We start from the raw sequence: 24,537 nt of genomic DNA, 5'->3' as shown, positions 1-24,537 counted from the left end.
TTTGGATTTCTCGCTTTCTGCGAGCAGTTACCTTAACGAATTCGGCTATCAGTGGACGCGCCCAGTCCCGAGCGAAACCTCGTTATGCCACAGTATCTATGCCCCCATTGCTTGCATCTTACCTGCATTCCCGCAACAGAGTTAATAAGACAAAAATGTTCAACATCAGTAATACCCTCGTTTTGCCCGTCTAAGATATACTACTTATTATTATAATGTCTAGTCCTTCAGGCAACTGTCGTAATGAAGAAGAACGAGAATGATTGCTCTGCTCATATGTTCTTTAACTTCGCCAATTCGAAACCATAATGAGACCCTTCGGCCTAATCCAGATCTCGGGCCTTGTTGCAGATCAGTCTGTTATCACAACCAACATTTCAAAATATAGTATAAGAGCGAAGTAAATGTTGCCAATGTTCCGTCTTCACCTCCGATTGCGTACATTCAAATATCACGGTTCACACTGATACGCCAAGGATTAAAACAGACGTGCTGTATCGGTAGATTCAACCGACCCCATGAAACAGCGCCGACGTCTTGGTAGTCCACAATTTGTTGTCAACTTAAGCAGCTTTAGAGGCAAGCTTCTGTTCTCTGTCACGTAGTTGAAAGGGTAACAATGCGAAGGGATATGAAATGGAACGTACATGCAGGGACGACTGCGGATAGTCACATGGTTGAGAGGTTTCTGAGTGAGCCTATCGAGTAAACCACAAACAGTGCTCGTTGCTGAGTGGGTATCAGCCAGGCTACAAATCCTTACGGTCAGAGTTCTGATTCTTCGGCAATCCTGGGCTTTTTCTGTTCATTTTTCGTTTCTTTCACCTGTGGCTCCGATTAGTATGTGTAAGAATTGCAAATCTAAGTCGGTCCGTGGGTCGAAAGAACGCAAAAGCATACCACCTCCAATACGGTCATTACCAGTAACACCTTGTGTTGTTTAAACCAACCCTCTGGTTATTTCTACCTTTCATTTTCGGGTAGTGTTCCAGTACACGTGTCCTTACTCAGTGATTTGACTAAAGACGAAATAGTTCAGAGTTGCGTTCTCTTATCGTAACAGATTGATATAGTCTATACAATGATCTAACAGATGCGCTCAGGAAACTTACCGAATCACTGGAAGAAAGCGAAACTATTCCTGTGAAACAGATAGGTGGATTTAGAGAACCAATATTCGAAGCAAGTGGTAAAATGGCTGTGTTGCCTGGAATATCTATTTCAAGTACAGATCATGCGAATGAGACGCGCTTACAGAGACAATTAGTTATTTCTCTTTTCGTTCTAGACGCAAAAGCAGTTGGACGGGGCAGCTGTTGTTAGTACAGTGTAACCTCGGCCGTTGGCATACGAAGTACTTAGATTCAAATGTGAATAAGGTTCTTGAGAACCTAGGGAATCAGCTGGCAAGTTCGTGGTTTAATAAAACTATGCTTCCAACGAATTTCTCGCGTTGAGTTCTGCCGGTGATTTCCAAGCGAAGTGGAACCAGAACTTTTGGACCCCTGGTTTTCATTTTTTCAGGTAAGGCCTGGGTGAGTTTGTCATGGTATGTGAACTCACAGATCATGTACCATTATGCATCAGAAAGTTTTCCAGTCCAATCTCATTTTGGTCACCATGTACAAACATTGTACTTCCTATTCCATGACATAGTAAGGAATAAAATGTTTTTAGGATAAACAGAAGCGACTTCGCACCTTGTTTGTCTGGCCAGCCAAGAATTCTTGCACCATCTTGGTGCGATTGCACTCTCTAGACCAGCAGTCAGCAACTGACAGACCGCTATTCAGGTCCAGACTCCGAAAGGTCGAAAAACTGGCCCACGAAAAGTATTTTGAAAGTGTAAATTAAGTACACAAATTATGTACAAAAACATTTTCCTGTGGATAACAATTCGTTTGAGCGCCAATCTAACAATTGTTTTGAAGATAAAAAGGATGTTACTGCCGCAGTTAAAGTTATTCCATTGTCGGCAAGAAGTAATACAAGAGGAACCGAAATTTCAGCTGCTTTACTCGAACTTCTTGCAGAAGGCGACGTTGTTAATGAACTACAAATGTCCATTTTCGTGTGATTTTTGGATATTAAAGAATTTACGGAAGAATTGCTAACAACATAGCCGTTGAAAGGCAAGACTCAATGAGAAGATTATTAGACTTCTGATGACTTCATGACGAAATCAGACATTAGTTACTATAAAATTGTGGCTCTTTCAACTGACGACGCCTCAGCTCAATGTATAATTCACCAGGCAGCACTCTTGGAAAACTTGGTGTGACTCTAAAAGAAGTAATGGACAGGTTGGTCAAATTGATGCTGTTCTTCAGCACAGACAGTTCAAAGACTTTCTTTCTAAGTGTGAATCGGCGCATTGTGACTTTTTACAGTTCTGCAATACTCGTTGGATAAACAAATGTCAAATAACGGTACGTTTTTGACAACTAAAGAATTAACAACACCCACCTCAGAAAATGTTTGTTTCACAAGAAGACAAAAAACCATTTGGATTTCCTAGGGGAAAAAAACCGCATACGCTAGCTAATGACTTTCTTGAAACACATTCTGAAACATTTAAATGCGCTCAGTACCGAAGTACAAGGAAATCGAAAATTACCGTGTGATATGATACAAAATGTCTCTTCCTCCCGTCGCAAGCAGGATTTTTTCACTTTCCAACAATTTTCGAATATAAACATAATTCTGAAGAGATAGGGAAGCTGTCAAGATTCTTAATATCGCCTTTTGAAGTTTCTCCAGTAGCAGAATGGAATAATGTGGCTGCAAGGTTGTTCTGCCTTTCAATGCCTTTACTCCAAATGGAGATAAGACTTGCAGGAAGACATTTCCTTGCAAACACACAAAACTGCACCGCTGAAAACATTTGGAATAAACATTCCCAGAAAATACGAAAATTGTAAAAAATAGTCATATGCCTAGCTACTACGTTTGGCTTCACGTATATTTGTGAAATTTCATTTTCAAAAATTGTTTCGGAAAACAAGTATCCCTTAGGATTCACTGCCGCCCACCTTGAAGACAATTTTTCGCATAAGCTGCTTCCTACGCGAACCTAACTTTACGAAACTGGCTCGAGACCGCAAATGTAATTCCTCCCAGTGATCTCTAATACGAATGAGCATATCTATTGTATTCCATTTTTTTTAGTGAAAATAAAAATAAAAAATTAGTAAGGCATTTGAGCTTTTTCTTCTGGCACGCTTCCATATCTTCCTTCGTTTTCTTTGCCAGTGCCCATTGCTGTGCTGGACTCGCAAATTGGACGACACCGTTCAACTGGTAGCTGTACCGTGGTACACACTCAGCGCCTTGTCTTTGACACAGATAGCAGAATAGCCATTGATCCTACTGTGTACTGATACTGGACACCTTGCACAGATGCCGCTTTCTCTTGTAAGAGGCAGGCCGCTATCAGATTGCAGTTTGACGCCGACTGGGGAAACCTGCCCACTGCTTAGAATATCGGTAGCAACCAGTTGCCGCCACGTTACACATTTCTTGTCGAATGCGTAGGCCTTTTTACTCTAGTGATCTCGAGAAGAAATGACTGATAATTGCGATAATAATGCTTCATTGTAAACGTTCGCTTTTTTATCGAACGTCCTCTATAAATTAAACATCGTGTCTTCCAACGCATCCTTTACTTCTCATATTATCTAATACGTTTCCTTTTCGTAGTCGCTGTCCTTTCTTGGCCTACCACAGCCGCTTCCGGTGGTCTGCTAGAACCGGTTCATGTTGACAAACTTTGCTTCTTCACTTCTGTAGTATCCGAAACTGGGCTTCCTACACTTCATCTGTACTAGCTTAACCACAATTCTTAATCCTACAGTAATCTTTAAAGGACATAAATTTCCGTAACATCCGTCAATCTATCAGAATTTGAGTAAAATTGATGTGTAGGATCCAGTACGCTGTACTCACTACAACTGGACTCTGCTTTCTCTTTAAGAAACAGATCTCGTCTGGCTGCTCTACCAAGTTCTATCGTAACTTGGTGGACAGCGCTGTTGGTAATTATGCTCAAGACAGCACATCGGTCAGCTTTATGGAAGCACATCATCCGTCTGGATCGTTATAGAACACGGCTTCGGTAAGGCAGTGTCCTATTTCGCGTGATGTTTATCGTATATCTTCGATCATCTTATGTTTTTAGACATGCCGCTAAAAGCTATGTTTTTAGAGACGGTGTACTATGTCAGCGATGGAGGGGATGAACAAGTAATTGATAGTGAAATCGTCTGGAGACTCAGGCGTGGCTGCTCTTCTGTTAAGACAATGATCTCAGCTTTCAGCCCTCAGTTGTCTCCAGGCGAATGCCACGGCGATTCTGACAGGAAGTCTGTGGCTAAATTGATCCCCCTTTCTTGTCCAGCTGAACTGGGGCTCCATATTCTTGAGAGGGAACTAGTCCAGTATAAATCTACTCTAGAGCAAGCAAAATAAACACACACAGAACCGTGATGTGAAACTAGCTGCTCACCTGTACTCTTAGACAGCTGGCTTTGTTATATCTGGTTCAGATTTCATGCACTTCCAACTACCACCTCTCCTGAATAATTCTCTTTGGACTTTGCTTTCTCCTGCGCCCGATTCGTTTTTGTGGAGCTAGGACTTTCGAACCTACAGCATTTCTTGTGGGGTCATATTAGCGACTACTAAAGGGTAGTACAATAATAAAGGTAATTTTGTTGGGCGATACATATAAAGTGATTAAGCTCATCAACCACACCCAGAATATCATTCAGCTGCATAAGGCAAACTACACAATAATGTAAGAGGTTCTATAGAATCCAGCTTTCTAGAAAATAAGGTAATAATCACAGCAAAAATAAAGTTTTAGACCAAATTTCGTTATAATAATTATTGCTTAAAACTTGTTTGCATTTTGCACAACTCGATGAAAGCACGTATTGACCACGACGCTTCGGTTCTGAATCGTGTTTGAACATTAAAAAGAACAGTTGTTTGCCTAAACTCCTATAATTCTGCAAACAGGGCTGAAGTTAGCTCTTCAAAACAAAAATAATCTTATAACCATGTCGGTTTAACCGTTTTTGTCGGATACCGTTTTATTAATGTCCTTGAATCCGGGATTTGGTTATATGCAATAGCATTAGATATGTGTGTTACGGAAATGAGCGTGCAGTTCTTTTGAGCGCGATTCTGATTTCCATAGAGTATTTCTATGGATACTTTCAGTTTGTTAACGTTAACCGATCAGCTGATACAAGCATGGTGATCATGGAGAAAAACTGAATCTTTCCTCCCAAATACGAAACGAAGTTCACTTCCTCACAATCCCTCAGAAACAAATGAAGGTGTGTACTACACACCGTGTGTATTTTCCACATTGGCTAAAACCGCCACGGTTTGTACTAGTTTCCAGAATCTAAGTCTCGGAAAACAGTCTGTTAATCGCGCTCCACATGCAGTCTATATATTTCAGTGAAGTGCGTGTTTCGTCCCACATTCTGTGGTTGGGAACAGCGTTGAGTTATGTGGCATGACATACTTTCAACAACTAAATTTACTGCCCTTTCCTTGGAAAGTGGAATATGTGACATCAGGAACATTCAGCGCTTGCAAGGGTCGGTAATGCTCGGGCGGGACTTCGTTTTCAGAGATTCGCTCGAGATAAAACAGTGACGTGTTTACAGAAACAAAAGTGAGAGGGAATATATGTGCAGGTGCTATCTCGGGCACGTGCAAGAGTTCACAGAAATTAAGGCCAAAGTCGGGGAATCGTCCTTCGTAACTGTTGACATATATTTTTACCATTCCATCTTCCTGGCAGTAAACAGTATCATACTGCAACTTCTAACATTAAGGAATTGCTGATAATGATGTGCCGTCGAGAGGTACATAGACGTGACAGCTGTTGGTCTATATTAGTAAATTTGCTCGCTCGTGTAAACCGAAGTGCTCCACATTTTGCTCTAATGCCGTCTGTCGGAATGGCAAAAATTTTATGATACGCAATGTGCAGGTGTTATAAGATGAACCCTATATATGCTGTATCCTTGACTGTAATTATCTGGTGTTAGTGACATCGAGAAAATGGTCCCATTTGACTCTGAAAATTAATGTTTCGTCATCTTATTGAAAGTAAACCACATTCATCAAAAATATATCTTCGGAGTCTCTCGTGACAATATCACTAAACATAAGCCACACAATTCATAATCGCGTCAGACAATTAAATTCTCAATCTTCGGAGACGGCTGCCACCGCCACTGTGATCAACAGTAAATCTACTGACGGATGATACTGACAGCCCGCTGACTAGTTTCCCAAGACTGTGGGATTGCGGTACACCTCTGGAGAGTTATTTGCAGCTTCGCTCATTAAAGGAGGACCGCATGATTAATCAGTTAGTAGTCTGTCTCACCGTGCTGATAGCAATACTAGTCGAAACATGAATAGTTTTATTCAATTTGACACCGAAAACCGATAGGATGTTATTCAAAGATAAAACCTACACCAGGATTTTAAGTCAGAAAGAAGGTTGTGTTAATCATTACTCTTTCGATACGAATGTGCAGCTCAACAAGTAGCTTTCTTCGCAGTGGCAGAGAGAATTTAACTTTGCTAGTTGGCGACTTTCTAGTCAGTGTGTGAAGCGATGGGAAAACCAACAATTACTGTGGAGCGGGCTTCGACGTTGTTCTAAGGAATTTATCGAGCGCTGTCTGTTAAAATGGGAAGTTAGGATTATACTTACGAAAAAGGCGTGTTTTCTTGTAGTTTCACTTCCTAGCCGCAACAGTTCCTGTTGGAAACACCTATAGCATTTTTTGCAGGCACGATGGGCAATACTATCGGAGGCACTCTACGCTACCAACCCAGTTATTCATCTTGTCTATCACTTCATTATTTGTCAAAACAAAGCAGTCACTGAATGGATAAGTGGCCATCGTAGCGAGTTTGGTCCGACCCAAAATCACGATGTTTAACCGCCAACGCAGTGTTCCCAGGCCGGTGCACCATTGCTGTGCAACTTCATTTTTACTAGAAGCTAGTTCATCAAGTCTTCAGGTAATCAAACACGGCAAATTCATCGTCGGGAATTGATAAAGCTACATCACTGATCTATAGATGCAGCCATTAACTCCTGGATACAGACGACATAGTATGAATGTCGTAAAGGGATTGATATGTGTGATATGAAAACACCAATTAGAACGTAACTCGAAGGTAAGGCAGCGTCTAATCTGGGACGGGTAACGTCGACACTTTTTGTGTAGTTAGTGCTCCACAGCTTCTAAGTGTTCCAAAAAGGAGGATAAAACCACTGCGAAGCAGTAACATCTTCATAAAACGACTAGATTCGATGCGTTTATCATCTGATGCAGCGTAACTGAGTAATACTGACCAACTATGACAAGTCAGTTATAAAGCTACATACACAAATGCCTGTAATGCTTCCAGATTCATGGCGCATGTTGACCATAGCACGCCATAGTTAGCCAGTGTGGCTCAGTTATGTTGAATTATATGATACTGCCATTGGAACCAGTCAATGAATAGAGGAAAGACGTTTCGCTGTTCCCTGTGGTTGTCTTCCTCTACCGTTACTGTGACTGAGAACAGCAGAAGAGAATAAAAAATACTGCCTCGTGGAAGAGAATGAAAAGCCGTGGAAAAAAAACTAGGAAGGCTGATAGGATGTAACGCAAATGTGTTAGGAAGAACATACTGCAGTTTGGGCCATTGATGATTCAAGCAAATGTTTTGCAGCAATATATGGCAGTAACAGGTGGCGAAGCAAAAGATGTCCATGATAATCATGGTTTCTGTATTCCGTTGGTACTAGTAACAGAAAGTCTATTTAGCTGAAGTTCCAAAGGTGAAACGCAGAACCTTCCTTTAGCGCACAACCGTTCTTTCAATAGGTGGTGGTGGTTTTGGTGGTGGTGGTGGTGGTGGTGGCGGTGGTCGTGATGAGTTTCTATGCGAGCAATTTGTCTTCGGTCCCTAGGTTTACACACTACTTAACCTAAAACTAACTTACGCTTAGGACAACGCACACGCATGTCCGAGGGAGGACTCGAACCTCCGACGGGGGGAGCCGTGCGAACCGTGGCAAGGCGTTTGAGACCGAGCTGCTACCCCGCGCGGGGTTCATTAAGTCCACTCTCAAGTACATGATGATGATTGGGGAGGAGGAATGGTTGATTGGTCTCGTCATTATAGAGATCACTGGAGACGACACAAAATCATCAGACAGCCCTCGTCTTCGAAGCAGCCCTGCTGAAATAGCTTCTATTGAGGGAGACTCCACAACGGTTTAAAGGTAATATATTATTCACTAGGAGCGACATTTAAATCGCAGTTCGGCGATTCAACTTCGGTTCCTTCAGGGTTTTTGTTAATGGCTTAGGATGCGTGGCAGAGCAGTTCGGAAGGCAAGCAAATGAATTATTTCTCCCCTGTCCTCGGGCAGTCCGAACTAATACGAGGGCGGTTCAGAAAGTAACCTCCGATTGGTCACAGTGCGGGTTGTGGGGGGGAGTAGCGACGCCATCTGTGCGTTCACGCACTCAACAGGTCAGTCGGCATCAAGCCATGGTCGAGTGAACGTCGTACCTGCGCTAGTTTAGTTTTTGTGGCAGTTTGAAATGTGTGCTGCAATAGAAAACCCCGCCAAATGTGAAGTGCGTGCTGTCATAAGGTTTTTTACAGCCAAAGGATATTCTGCAGCAGCTATTCATCGTGAGCTTTGTGCCGTGTACGGACCAAGAGTTATGAGTGAAGGAGTTGTCCGTGAATGGGTACGTTTATTTAAAAGTGGACGAGAAAACGTTCATGATGAAGAGAGGAGTGGTAGACCATCATTGGTGACTGACGAACTCGTTCAGACAGTTGATGCAAAAGTTGGTGAAAATCGACGTTTCTCAATGTCGGAGTTATCTACTGGTTTTCCACAGATTTCTAAGACTCTCTTGTACGAGATAGTGACAGCAAGATTGGGTTACCGTAAGTTCTGTGTACGATGGGTGCCCAAAATTCTTACCGACCACCACAAAACTCAAAGAATGGCCTCTGCATTAGACTTTGTCACGTTATGAGGACGAAGGAGAACCATTGTTAAACAGAATCGTGACCGGCGACGAAACCTGGATTAAGTACGTGAACCCTGAGACAAAAGAACAATCAAAGATGTGGGCACATTCAAATTCGCCTACCAAACCAAGAAAAGCCTCGCAAGATTTTTCTGCCAGAAAACTGATGGCAACGGTGTTTTGGGATGCCAAAGGGGTGTTGTTGGTTGAATTCATGGATACAGAACAAACGCCGTGGTATGCTGACTTCCGGTATCGTTTTTTTGCACGATAACGCCCGTCCTCACTCTGCTCGCGGAACAACGGCCCTTCTTGAGTCCTTCAAGTGGGACGTTATCAACCATCCACCTTACAGCCCAGACCTGGCGCCAAGTGATTATCACCTCTTCATGCATTTGAAGAAATGGCTCGGGTCACAGCGGTTTGATGACGACGAAGAGCTCAAAGATGCGGTCACAGGCTGGCTCCAGGCACAAGCGGGTGATTTTTATGCAGAAGGAATTTCAAAGCTTGTGAAGAGATACGATAAGTGCCTCAATCGCTATGGAGACTATGTAGAAAAATAGTGCAAAGATGTAGTTGTAAGATGTATATATTAAAATATTTTTATTTAACTTGGTGTATTTTTTTAAATCAACCGGAGGTTACTTTCTGAACGGCCCTCGTACATTCTCTGATGATCTGTGTTTATTGGTCATTAAACTGCAGTCCTCCTCGCAATGCTTTTGGGAAACGCTAGCTCGTAGTTCAGTCGTCTGGGAGGGAGGGGGCAAGAGAATTACCATGTTCAGAGGCTCTCGTGGCAACAAGTACACTCCTGGAAATTGAAATAAGAACACCGTGAATTCATTGTCCCAGGAAGGGGAAACTTTATTGACACATTCCTGGGGTCAGATACATCACATGATCACACTGACAGAACCACAGGCACATAGACACAGGCAACAGAGCATGCACAATGTCGGCACTAGTACAGTGTATATCCACCTTTCGCAGCAATGCAGGCTGCTATTCTCCCATGGAGACGATCGTAGAGATGCTGGATGTAGTCCTGTGGAACGGCTTGCCATGCCATTTCCACCTGGCGCCTCAGTTGGACCAGCGTTCGTGCTGGACGTGCAGACCGCGTGAGACGACGCTTCATCCAGTCCCAAACATGCTCAATGGGGGACAGATCCGGAGATCTTGCTGGCCAGGGTAGTTGACTTACACCTTCTAGAGCACGTTGGGTGGCACGGGATACATGCGGACGTGCATTGTCCTGTTGGAACAGCAAGTTCCCTTGCCGGTCTAGGAATGGTAGAACGATGGGTTCGATGACGGTTTGGATGTACCGTGCACTATTCAGTGTCCCCTCGACGATCACCAGTGGTGTACGGCCAGTGTAGGAGATCGCTCCCCACACCATGATGCCGGGTGTTGGCCCTGTGTGCCTCGGTCGTATGCAGTCCTGATTGTGGCGCTCACCTGCACGGCGCCAAACACGCATACGACCATCATTGGCACCAAGGCAGAAGCGACTCTCATCGCTGAAGACGACACGTCTCCATTCGTCCCTCCATTCACGCCTGTCGCGACACCACTGGAGGCGGGCTGCACGATGTTGGGGCGTGAGCGGAAGACGGCCTAACGGTGTGCGGGACCGTAGCCCAGCTTCATGGAGACGGTTGCGAATGGTCCTCGCCGATACCCCAGGAGCAACAGTGTCCCTAATTTGCTGGGAAGTGGCAGTGCGGTCCCCTACGGCACTGCGTAGGATCCTACGGTCTTGGCGTGCATCCGTGCGTCGCTGCGGTCCGGTCCTAGGTCGACGGGCACGTGCACCTTCCGCCGACCACTGGCGACAACATCGATGTACTGTGGAGACCTCACGCCCCACGTGTTGAGCAATTCGGCGGTACGTCCACCCGGCCTCCCGCATGCCCACTATACGCCCTCGCTCAAAGTCCGTCAACTGCACATACGGTTCACGTCCACGCTGTCGCGGCATGCTACCAGTGTTAAAGACTGCGATGGAGCTCCGTATGCCACGGCAAACTGGCTGACACTGACGGCGGCGGTGCGCAAATGTTGCGCAGCTAGCGCCATTCGACGGCAAACACCGCGGTTCCTGGTGTGCCCGCTGTGCCGTGCGTGTGATCTTTGCTTGTACAGCCCTCTCGCAGTGTCCGGAGCAAGTATGGTGGGTCTGACACACCGGTGTCAATGTGTTCTTTTTTCCATTTCCAGGAGTGCATTATCGTGTGCAGCTGAATCGAAGAGCGTGACTGGAATAGTACGGGAACAAAGTAAGGCCGTTTGAAATACAGTGTTAGATACTGTCGAAACTATTCATTTCAGCTCATTGCTCCTTTACAAATTAGTTTCATGGTTCTCTGAATTGCTCTATTTTTTAATAATTCACCTCAACACTCGTAGCATTTTATAGCTTTAATTTCTAACATATATGGTGACTGCTTGAAGGAGTAGCGTTCTACTATTCCGTTTTCTGAGTACTCACCCATTCATTCGTTAAAAATACAACACAATGACTGTTTCATGTGTTTTTGAGATACAATAAAAGACTGAGGCTCCTCATTTCTCCTATCTCTGATTCGACGGTATAAGGTGTTGAAATACATTTGCATCAAATATCTAGGGGTGATAGATCACTCCGTTACACCCAAGAGAAGCTACAGGGCATAAGAACTCAGCAGCATATGTGTGTAACCTGTGTTGTGGGCAATCCAATAGTTCATTCAGGGAGAAGGCACATGTCGAGCAAAAGTTCCTGATTCGTTTCTAAAATATCTTTTTCCGCTTAGAGCCACTCGTTATTTAGGTTTTCTTGTTCAGAATCGCTCTATCAATTTATTGGGGTAGGTAGTAAACAAGAAGCAGCACAACTGGTTTGTAGATCCTGATTGTTTGCTGAAATCTCTTCGTCCCAAGGCCAGCGAATTCAATAAAACGACGCCTAGCGTCGCCGAGAAGCGTCAGCGAACATTTTATCTCCAACTACAGTTGTTACTCGACGCCGTCAAGAGCGGACTGTAGAATAGCATTACAATAGACGAATATGGAGAGGGATGGCATTTAACATAGAAAGTTTGAATTTGACGTGACTTGGGCAGGTCCGAGCGCCAATGCACTAGGCAATGTTAGTGACCACAGTAATACAACGGTATCAGCTCGCGTGACTAAATATTTATCACCACTTTAAAGTGCTCGTTTTCACTTTCGGGCGTTGTAGATAGTGTAGAACTGCCAACCAGGTGAAGTAAGGCACGGCAGTGAGGTGGTGTGTACTCGTATGTACCACGCAAAAGCGTCACTAACTGGCAAAGGCGCATCTTTACTGGAGCCTGACGTTTGCTGAGGTAAGATGGCGGCGTCACGAAATTGCATTACAACAAGCGTTCAGTGCATAGTGCTGTGGAATGTGGAAAAAACAGCAAATTGGCGTTCATAGGAAGAAGAACAACACCAAAAATGCAACAGGAGCGTAATATGTAAGAAAGTGTCTACGCAACCTGCCACTGATGATGCCTTGCAGAAAATAAAGGCGAAACGCGTATGGCACTAAAATTGTTTTATTCAGTTGCTGTCAGACAGTCCATAAATAAAAATTATCAATATACCGTAATACGACACATGTATTCACCATTATGTCAGAACTCTAAAGTTAACGTAGTTACATCAGTTCACCCTATTTCTTCAGACGGTTTTATCAGTAAACAAACTGCTGTTTACACGTCCCTTCCGCTCATGCCCAAATTGCGATTCTAAAGTGGTGGCTGCAGTGGCAGCTGTATATGGTATTGCTAGTCTAGCAACGTATTTCTGTTGTTTGTACCAGTTGGTTGTTTCGTATCGGCTCAGTATGGCGTGCTGACATGGACACGAGACAGATCAACAGAAAGGAACTATTTTGGTTGGACATGTCCATGGCCATACTGTGAAGTTCTGCGATTTGCTGGAATGTCTAACGTGTCTGCAAAGGCATTTCGTGCCACTCGCAGTCAGGTAAAAGAACAGAGGTCATAAAAATTCCATTGTCGATAGCAACCAAGGAAATAGATTTAAACCATGACTACTGATGGTAGTGGTGCTGTTTAATAATGCGTGATGCAATACGGTAAGTCATTCGGTACAATCATTAATAAGATGACTACCGCAACCACGCACGTAGCTGTCACAACTTACCGGCAACCTTGAAATTATACCGTCGGGGGATGATGGGGGACTTAGTCCCACCGCCACACCCTCAACGTGCGAGACAATGAGGTCACTAGTATGTCGTAAGATGACGAAACCTTATTCCGCTATCTAGACAACCAGAAAGCTCTACACTGGTGACGCTGTACCACAATTAAATTTGGCACAGACAATGGCAGTACGTCAGGTATTACTGCCGTTGGTGAATGGAACTCCATTTCAGCAAGTTACCGAGCGAAATTGCTGAAGGAACTGTAAGTAAGGGGTATTTGGAGACATGGACCTTGAAAAAGTCGATTGCTCCTGGCGGCACATGGAGCTTCACGTCTTTACTGGGCCAAATAACACTGAAATTGAATAGCTGAATGGACACCAGTAGTGTGGCTCGCCGAGTATCCATTACGCATTTATTTTAAGAAAATACGCAAGACAAGTGCACCGATGACCCAGTGCGGCGTGTGAAGGATGCACCTCAAACCGGAGGTGCGTCTGTGATGTTTTGTGGCTGTTTTACTTTCTGTGACTTTGGTCGATCCGTTCAGGTTGTTTATTTGAACATTCTCAGTGGCCAGTTGTTGTCCTTTCTTCAACATATTGTAGACGATTGTGCCATGGACACGCTGTCTTTCATAGGTAACGTCAGCACTGGTTCAGAGGGCTGTGCCCGTACATTCCTGGTTTGATGAACAATTAGACTCTACCGCACCTCAGCTGGTCCGGTAAATGACCCGATCTTAAAAACATAGGAAATGTCTAGAACTATTTGAAATAACAGTTGAAACGTACCCGTTTGGTCTTGGTATCTTACAATCAAGGACTGGCTTAGGCTGGATACTTGCCATACCCGAAGAAACTTGCAGACTCGCTTCCTAGTCCAACTGACCCCAATATCAAGGATAGAGGGATGCGTTATGCAGTATTAACTTGTTGTCTCCATGTAATGAGTTTTTGTCCGCTGTGCTTATTCCATACTAGTAGACACGTGTACAAGTTCACCATAGGGGTTCGGCAGAATAAAAATAGCTCTGAAAATATTTATAAGACTAATGCAGAGTTGAGCACGGAAACTGCCCATCACAAGAAATATGAAACGGACTCAGTAGCAAATAAAAACCATGATCTCCGAAAACATAACGAACACCAGAAGACATTGGTCGACTGGAGCAAAGTCCGATGAAATCGCAACGCGGTTTATCTGTGCAAGCAGGAATTAAAAGATCGTCATGCCGAAACACTACCAAAGAGGATATACAGTTGTATTCATACAAATTTACTGTCGTGCATGAGCTTCTCCAACGAATTTTCCCGTACTGAGTTCTGCCGGTGGTTCCTGAATGAAGTGGAGTCAAAATGTTTGGCTCCTCAATTTTTCATTTCTTCATATAACGTCTGGTTCAGCCTTCCAGGGTATTTGATTACACGGAACATGCGTCATTATGCATCAGAAAATCCCGTAAGGACTTCCAAGAGCCGTTGCAAAACCTCACGCTTCGTGTTTGGTGCGCAATGTATAATGTCGGCATCGCAACAAATTTTCTCAAACTGTTAAAGCTAACTGGTATGTCTAGAAAATGTTTAATCTGTGTCCATTAGTCCACAGAAGATGAACGATTGTACGGATATTTTCAGCAAGGTGCAGCAACGCCTTGAGGACGTTCAGTATTCGTTGAGGAGAGGATAATCAGCCGGCAATGCAATCTCCTGGCAACCTATGTCGCCTGATGTCTCCCCTCAATATTTTTACCTGAGAGACAAACTGAAGGGTCGGTTTAACTCAAATAACCCTTTCATCGAAAATGCCATTGCTGCTATCGCTCAGGTAGAGCCGCTACGCCTCTCTCACAGTTTGATAAATTGAGCACGGCGGTTTTATTTTGTCCATCCTATATCTTAGTATTTAGACCTGCGATATTAAAATACGATGGGTCTATAATGTGTACTCCAAAACACGTAAGGTTTTTGTAACCTTTCACGTCTCACGCAAAGCAAGAGTATTTTTCTTACCTTCGAGTAAGAAATAATCCGCAACAGGCAGCTAGAGAAGGTATTCTCGTAAAGTGGAGCGTCTCCGGAGGACTTCTCGTGGGCACAATTTGTTGTGAGGCCACGTAGCGTGTTTGCTAGTGCTCTCCTCCGTAATTATGGACTCTTATCTTAATGGGGGCGCCGAGCGCTACAAATGAAGCGCAACGCAGCGCCGTACCTTGCTCGTCCGTCTCAAGAACAAGAATTCCCTGCACCTATCTGAAATGCTTCCGCCGCATTTTGCTCCCAGGATACCACGTTTAACTTTCCTAGCAGAATGCGACTGGTGTAAAGTATACCGGTACATTTTGTAGCATTTTAAGAATTCACCGAAAATTTCGCTCGCATAAACTCTCACGCTCATAAATTAAGGATAATTGCAGAATGTGGTGCCTCACAACGTGGCACTGCACAAAACTGGCGCTAATAGCATAGGCACGTAGGGAACACACACGACACTGATCTGTAAGTACACTGTATTGGTGATAAGCTGAGAAAACCGCCCCGAAACACATGTGCTACAAAACACCACTGTTTCCTGCGCATGTACCCTGACATCGATATGGGATGTGATCACCATGCACACGTACACAGGCCGCACAATGGGTTGGCATGCTCTGGATCAGGTGGTCGAGCAGCTTCTGGGGTATAGCCTCCCATTCTTGCACCAGTGCCTGTCGGAGATCCTGAAGTGAAGTGTCGTAGGGGTTTGAAGACGTGCGGCGATACGTCGACCGAGAGCATCCCAGACGTGCTCTGTGGGGTTTATGTCTGGAGAACAGGCAGGCCACTCCATTCGCCTGATACCTTCTGTTTCAAGGTACTCCTCCACGATGGCAGCTCGGTGGGGGCGTGCGTTATCATCCATCAGGAGGAAGATGGGACCCACTGCACCCCTGAAAAGACGGACGTAATGGTGCGAAGTGACGTCCCAATATACCTGACCTGTTGAAATTCCTCTATCAAAGACTTGCAGGGGTGTACGTGCACCCATCATAATCCCACCCTACACCATCAAACCACACCTCCATACAGGTCCCTTTCAGGGGCATTAAGGGTTTGATATCTGGTTCCTGGTTCACGCCAGATGAAAACCCGGCGAGACTCACTGTTCGGACTATACCTGGACTCGTCTGTAGACATGACCTGGGACCACTGTTCCAATGGCCATGTACTGTGTTCTTGACACCAGGTTTTACGGGCTCTGACCAGGGGTCAGTTGGATGCACCTTGCAGGTCTCCAGGCGAATAAACCATGTCTGTTCAGTCGTCTGTGAACTGTGTGTCTGGAGACAACTGTACCAGTGGCTGCGGTAAGGTCCCGAGCAAGGCTACCTGCAGTACTCCGTGGCCGTCTGCGGGCACTGATGGTGAGATATCAGTCTTCCTATGGTGTTGTACACAACGGACGTCCCATACTGTAGCGCTTAGACACGTTTCGTGTTTGCTTGAATCGTTGCCATAATCGTGAGATCACACTTTGTGGCACACGGAGGGCCCTTGCTACGACCTGCTGTGTTTGACCAGCCTCCAGTCGCCCTAGTATTCTACCCCTCATAATGTCAACAATATGTGTTCTTAGAGCACAGACAGCATTATCACGTCTGAAAACGTTTGCACACTTACTGGCTGCACCGTTCTCCGAAATGCACAAACACACCTCTCCGTGTGTGGACTGCTGCCGGCGCCACCGTGCGACGACCGCAGGACAAATGCACTGCATGGTCATACCCCGAGGTGATCTAAATCCCCTAACCGCCCACCAGAGCTTTGTTTCACCATGTATCAGCATTATTCTTAATTTATGAGCATGAGTGTATTAGTGGCTTATAGTACGGAATTTTAGTTGTAAACTGTGATTTCCCGGAGCGTTTCTAGAGGAACCACGGACAGACGGAAATGACCGTCTTTGATGGCAAGATAAAAACGTAGTTTGACTGGGGCCTCCCGTCGGGTAGACCATTCGCCGGGTGCAAGTCTTTCGATTTGACGCCACTTCGGCGACTTGCACGCAGAGATGCCAAGATTTACACTTACCTCAGCCAAAACCGCATGACCCTGTTTGATAAGTCGAGACATTTGGCGCAGTGCTCCGTTGTCCACTTATTTTCATTCCACCTTCTGATGGTAATAGCCCACAACAAACGAATCATACGCTGTCCGCAGTAGTCACAGGCTTTGCAGTTGATATTTCTGAAGGAGAATGAACAATTTTCTAGATAAATACATTAGAGACAAGTAAGGAATAAAAGTATTATTTATCCACAACAAACGAGGTTGAGCTGGACAGTTATGGATTAATCCAGAACAGAAATAACCAACTGCTTTAAGTTTAAATGCCTAGACGTGTCTTGGACGCTAAAATGATGCAAGCTGTAGTCGTTCTTAGATTATTTTTGATGTTAAACTGATATGCACATATTTCCAAAGAAATGCCAAGAGTTCGGGAGCCACTATAGTAATACCAGCGCCGGCCCAAGAAAAATTTGATGGATCATTGTTTTATTCCGATAGTAGTTGAGAGAAATTTAAGATCAGGCATCCCTCCAGAAAAAAGTCAGCAACTATCATTAAGTTTTAGCATAGGGCACTTATCGCATTTTTTTCGTTTCTCAGACGTATAACCACCCGCCCCTCCCCCCCCCCCCCTCCCTCTTACCTACCACGAAGAGTTACAGCTCATGATAACATATCCAGCGTAACCGTTGAAGACATCTGTACCAGAAGCGAAGATTGCCGCTTCCCAAAGCTATATAATATACTATGTAAAAATTCTTCAAATGTGAAATTGTGACGAAACCCTCCAGTTACAGTAGCATGCTGTTTCTTCACGTATCATATGAAATGTACCATTTACTTGTTTATTTCCTACGTTTTTCTAAGTAGTTATCGGTCACTTCCAGAATTCGAAGGGACTCCATTTCATTGTTCTGTTGTTCCTTTGTTTGAGTGATTTTCCCATTCAGTCTTGGACGATTTTAGGAGCTACTTCCCTGCTCAACGCGTTTTTGTTTTGATGATACTAGTAAGAAATAAATCATTCGTCTTTTCTTAGTCTTCCATACTGATGGAGCTTACGTCATTATTACGGCAGTGGAATCATATTCTGGAGAAGTGCATTTAAAATCATCTGTAGATTCTGGTTTAGGTAGTCCGCATCTCAGTGAATCAGTTCAGGCAAGTGCTATGGTGGTTCTTTAAAAATGGAACGACCGACTCACCTTGTATCTATTTGACTGATGTTCGGACCGACAGAGACGACAGTGGTAAGACACAGAATTGTCGCTCTTGGGATGCAACGTACGAATACACACCCAGCCGTAAAGGTTCAGGTTTTCCTTAATCCTTTCCTTTTGCCTGACCGGTAGCAGTTTTCTCCATTTTTATTTTTTTTAGCAGGAAACTAACTATAAACCATTCTTCTAGTAAAGACTATGTATTTTTCCGAATAAAAGCAGACTGGCTGACCAAAAGAATGTTGTACCACTTCGGCGTAGAAACATGCAAATCATACCGTCGCATCAAGTTCTCGTACAGCTGTCAGGTCGTTTACACAGTCTTCGTTTCAGTGTGACACAGAGTATTTGCCTTCCTCTCGCTTTGTTGGTTTACGCCTAAGCCCTGTGCACGCCGTAGCCAGGACGGGTCTTTTGTAGTTCACACACGACGTAGCGAGTCCCAGCTGCTGCCGGCAAACAGGCCGCCGACAGCGTATCGCTCAGAGCCTTTCATTGTGTCGCATGTTTTCCGCCCCTCTCTGTTCCAACCAGACAAATTTACAGACCTTACGTTTCAAGATAAGGGCCTTGCTTATCTGCACGTCTTAAACGGCTATTAGGAAATATTTCTCTGAAACGATTCATTCTCGCAGCTGAAAGGACGAAGAGACGCACTGGTATCCGGTATTTTTCCACGTTCTGTTTAAATTTATTAGTCGAATTAGAAATCTTGCACAATTTGCCCTGTCATATTCTGGCTCTCCATGCTTTCCGCTACCGCTTTTGAGATGTGTAAGAGTCTAGTCAGCCCTTCACTTCTTTGTCTCTCCTGCGTTCTGTCCAGTATTTAATATCGGAGTTTGCGCAAACCCTAACTCCCTTGCTTCTCGGTACGCTACAACATAAAGGCAGAAGTACTGAAAGATAGCCGGCTGTGGTGGCCGACCGGTTCTAGGCGCTTCAGTCTGGAACCGCGCGACCGCTACGTGGCAGGTTCGAATCCTGCCTCGGGCATGGTTGTGTGTGATCTCCTTAAGTTAGTTAGGTTTCAGTAGTTCTAAGTTCTAGGGGACTGATGACCTCAGTAGTTAAGTCCCATAGTGCTCAGAGCCATTTGAACAATTTTACTGAAATAAAGCAGTTATACGACGTACTCGTATCACTACCGGTGGTCAGTAACGCAGTTATTTTTAATTATTGTTGGCTTTCAGCCGTCGATACACATCCGTCCGTGGAATTTTACCACTGGAATTGCAACACTGCTAAACTACTCCGACGTGCTGTTCTCGGACACAAACTTTAACTTCCTCTACAAAATTTCGGACCCGGATGGAAAACATTTACGTGCTTATATCTCCGGGATACGACCTCCAGGTAACAGCTGAGATTAAGGTCTTTTGGGATTTCTGTATTAGTAGATGTGACAAACTTTAGGCCGATCAGTGCCACTTGAATTTGGTCATTGCTAACAATTATACTCAGGTGCCAGAGTTTTAGATAAATTTCACAGATAATGTTTTGCTTTCGGATTTTCTGATACGTGCCATACAAACGAATTTAGTCTTTCTTTATATTGTATTACTAAGGAAATTTATACTGCGAGTCCAAAGTACGACATATTTCCTTATATCGTCAGGCAGAATGCAGCTAAATCCGTTCGTTAAAATAGTCTTCATGCATTTTCACCTGTGTGATACTGTATTGTTTAGAATTCGATCCACAAATCATCACTTGTAACCCTAAATCGCATTGCATGTTTTCATGTTACTGGTGCGGAAATTAACAATGTTGATTTAGATATTACAGCAAAATTCTAACTGAAAGGCCAAAGTTTCTCTCAAACAACCAAAGCTAGCAAATTTTACTAATGTGTCCAATAGATTATATAAAAAACCGTAAAAAAAGGGTGCAGTATGCAGATACACAAATGATGCAAACGGCAGATCAGTGATGCTGCTCTCACTTTCTTTCTCGTGTCCAGATATCTAAATCTACATGGATACTCGGCAAATCACATTTAGTGCCTGGCAGAGGGTTCATCGAACCACCTTCACAATTCTCCATTATTCCAATCTCGTATAGCGCGCGGAAAGAATCAACACCTATATCTTTCCGTACGACCTCTGATTTTCCTTATTTTATCGTGGTGATCGTTCCGCCCTGTTTAGGTCGGTGTCAACAAAATATTTTCGCATTCGGAGGAGAAAGTTGGTGATTGGAATTTCGTGAGAAGATTCCGTCGCAACGAAAAACGCCTTTCTTCTAATGATGTCCAGCCCAAATCCTGTATCATTTCTGTGACACACTCACCCATATTTCGCGATAATACAAAACGTGCTGCCTTTCTTTGAACTTTTTCGATGTACCCCGTCAGTCCTATCTAGTACGGATCCCACACTGCGCAGCAGTATTCTAAAAGAGGACGGACAAGCTTAGTGTAGGCAGTCTCCTTAGTAGGTCTGTTACACTTTCTAAGTGTCCTGCCAATTAAACGCAGTCTCTGGTTAGCCTTCCCCACAACATTTTGTATGTGTTCCTTCCAATTGAAGTTGTTCGTAATTTTAATACCTAGGTATTTAGTTGAATTTACGGCTTTTAAATTGGACTGATTTATCGTGTAACCGAAGTTTGAGTTCCTTTTTGTACTCATGTGGATGACTAACACTTTTCGTTATTTAGTGTCAACTGCCACTTTTCGCACCATTCCGATATTTCTTCTAAATCGTTTTGCAGTTTGTTTTGATCTTCTGATGACTTTATTTATCGATAAATGACAGCGTCATCTGCAAACAACCGAAGACGGCTGCTCAGATTGTCTCCCAAATCGTTTATAAAGATGAGGAGGAGCAAAGGGCCTACAACACTACTTTGGGGAATGCCAGAAATCACTTCTGTTTTACTCGATGACTTTCTGTCTATTACTACTAACTGTGACCTTTGACACGAAATCACGAATCCAGTCGAACAACTGAGGCGATACTCCGTAGGCACGCAGTTTGGTTAGAAGACGCTTGTGAGGAACGGTGTCGAAAGCCTTCTGGAAATCTAAAACTATGGAATCAATTTGACATCCCCTGTCTATAGCACTTATTACTTCATGAGTATAAAAAGCTAGTTGTGTTTCACAAGAACGATATTTTCTGAATCCGTGCTGACTGTGTGTCAATAAATCGTTTTCTTCGAGGTACTTCATAATGTTCGAATACAGCATATGTTCCAAAACCCTACTGCAAATCGACGTTAGTGATATAGGCCTGTAATTCAGCGGATTACTCCTACTTCCCTTTTTGGGTATTGGTGCGACTTGAGCAATTTTCCAGTCTTTAGGTACGGATATTTCGTTGAGCAAGTTGTTGTATATAATTGCTAAACATGGAGCTATTTTATCAGCATACTCTGAGAGGAACCTGACTGGTATACAATCTGGACCGGAGGCCTTGCCTTTATTAAGTGATTCAAGCTGCTATGTTACACCGAGGATATCTACTTCTATGTTTATCATCTTATGTATATATAATTGGGGCAATAAATGTAATACTGGGTCCATCAGAGTATGGCGAGTGTGAGATACAGTGTCTAACCGTGTGCGGACGCTCTTGTCTCTCCACAGGTCGCGCCGCGCGTCGCAGGACCTAAGCCGGCCCACGGAGAGCGGCGCCACCTACCTGCGGTGAGTCGAGTCTGCAGTCCGCGGGGACGACGAGCCGGCCACTAACCCACTTCCAGTGCTCGTCTTGTGTCTCTCTCTCTCTCTCTTTGCTGTCATGGATGTATGGAAGCTGCAATCTGTGTAATCCGCTAACGTTTCCTCACAAAGCGCCATTTTTCAAGCTAACCACAATCTCTATTGCTTCAGGTAACAGCGATCTCGTCTCGTGGACTAACAAGGATACCTGCTCTTCACTATGCACACTCGTCCCAGTATCGCTGTTAACGTGCTAATCCTGTTTTGTGTGTACAGAATATATGCGGCAAGTGCTTGTTAATCGTCATCCGAAGACGTGAAGAAAGGTCTGCTTTTGTCGGCCAGATGACTTCAGTGTATTGGAGTGACATGCCTCACTACATAATTGCGTCGCAGTTAAGAAAGCATACCCCCCATCACCGGACCGGACTCTCATTTTATTCCAAGTTTAATTCCGGGCGGATATCTGGCGACGGGGATTCACAACGCTGCAGCCACTCAGAGATCATTCCCCGACCCGTCAAAGATCTGAATCTGTGGTGTACACGGGGTGCTCGTGATTTGAAAGAGTCTGCTCTTATTTGAAGGTGGACGCCAAAAGTGTGTTTGAATCTGCGGTTAACGTTAATGTATGACCACTGGCTGGACATGTTTGAGTATAACGTACAGGAAGGATAGTGAAACGTTCAGTTTGCTCTAGGTATTGTATTGTATGTTAACTGGGGACCTAGAAACGACGGAGAGGCTCCGTCCTCGCCGTAGCCGCAGTGGTCCAAAACCCCACGACGACTACCGCAGTCCACTTCACCCCTCCGCCGCCCCACACCGAACCCAGGGTTATTGTGCGGTTCGGCCCCCGGTGGACCCCAGGGAACGTCTCACACCAGACGAGTGTAACCCCTATGTTTGCGTGGTAGAGTAATGGTGGTGTACGCGTACGTGGAGAACTTGTTTGCGCAGCAATCGCCGACATAGTGTAACTGAGGCGGAATAAGGGGAACCAGCCCGCATTCGCCGTGGCAGATGGAAAACCGCCTAAAAACCATCCACAGACTGGCCGGCTCACCGGACCTCGACACAAATCCGCCGGGCGGATTCGTGCCGGGGACCAGGCGCTCCTTCCCACTCCGGAAAGCCGTGCGTGAGACCGCACTGCCAACCGGGCGGGCTTGCTCTAGGTACTTAATTGGATAAACTGACTCTTCGGTTGGATTTTTATGGCAGTTTCTTTTGACGGCCAAATGCTGGCATGCCAGGAGATGGGATTGAGCTTGGAATCACTAATAGAACAACACGTGCTGGTGGAGGTAATTTAATGAACTGCATCATATTTTACATGTCCGTCATTTTGCAGAATAACGGAGAGCGAAGACAGTATCTATGTGCGGACACCGTCCTTTTCCCCCCACAGCCATCGGTTACAGGGTACTGTAAGCATGATGGATAGTCCTGTTGCAGAGCATAGGCACGCAAAAGCTGACCAGTTAAAATATTACAATGCGCGTAACGTAGGTCTGATTGACAGGACAGCGACACAAAGTTGTAGCGTGGATTATAAAACTGCGGTTGAGAACTTCAAATGTCCATGTATCGTTCGCACTGCAGAAGATTACGAGGAAATCAAGGAGTTCGGTAGAACGTCAAATCCCCATCACATTATTCAGCACAATTGTGTTCCAAATTGCAGTTCGACGATTGTATCTCTGGTAACACACATCTAGTAATGGAGTTTTAATCGGCTATGAAGGGATGCAAATAGTCAGCAACACCGTGAAACATGCCACATCTATCTTGGTGTCTTCTGTAACAACAACAACAACAACAACTTGATGTACAGGGAAAGCGCATGTGAATTGAATTTCCACTATAGCATACTACACTGTCCAATCACATCAATGTGTCAAAAGCCTGAATGACAACGTTTTGCAGCGCGGACCGTTGCGAGACGTGCAGGAAGAGTGTCAGTGAAGTTCTGGAAGGAACCGATAGGGATGTGAAGCCATGCAGACTTCAATGCCGTGGCCAACTGCACTACGTTCCTCGGTTGAGGATCCATGGCGCTAACAGCCTGGTCGGGGTCGTCCCACAGATTTCGATTCGGTTTAAATATGGGGAGTTTCGTAACTAGTATGGTAAACTTAAACTGCTGCTCTTCGAACCAGACACATTGCGAGCTGTGAGACTCGTTGCATTGCCTTACTGGTCGAAGCCCTCATGCGGAGAAAGAAAAGCTACATCTAGGGATAGACATGATCCTAAGGATAGAGGCGTACTTGTGTTGATCCATTGTGCTTTTTTGGGTGACGAGATAACCTAGGATATGCCA

At 44.6% G+C, this 24,537-nt stretch overlaps 1 protein-coding gene across 8 annotated transcripts in view; it reads left to right on the top strand.

Annotated features, from left to right (window-relative positions):
- The window catches only part of LOC126236693 (oxidation resistance protein 1), a 785,360-nt gene that overhangs the window by 284,639 nt on the left and 476,184 nt on the right, over nucleotides 1-24,537 (top strand). For 7 of the 8 annotated variants that reach the window (XM_049946189.1, XM_049946188.1, XM_049946187.1 and 4 more), the window contains one exon: nucleotides 22,137-22,196. The exons of the other annotated variant lie outside the window; for it this stretch is intronic. In XM_049946189.1, coding sequence (XP_049802146.1) covers nucleotides 22,137-22,196 — 60 coding nt within the window. The remainder of the gene's footprint in view (nucleotides 1-22,136; nucleotides 22,197-24,537) is intronic. 8 annotated transcript variants of the gene reach the window in all.

This window comes from Schistocerca nitens, chromosome 2 (assembly GCF_023898315.1).
Source record: "Schistocerca nitens isolate TAMUIC-IGC-003100 chromosome 2, iqSchNite1.1, whole genome shotgun sequence".
NCBI lineage: Eukaryota > Metazoa > Arthropoda > Insecta > Orthoptera > Acrididae > Schistocerca > Schistocerca nitens.
The sequence above is the reverse complement of the archived record's forward strand: the minus strand, read 5'-3'. Positions and strand labels throughout refer to the sequence as shown.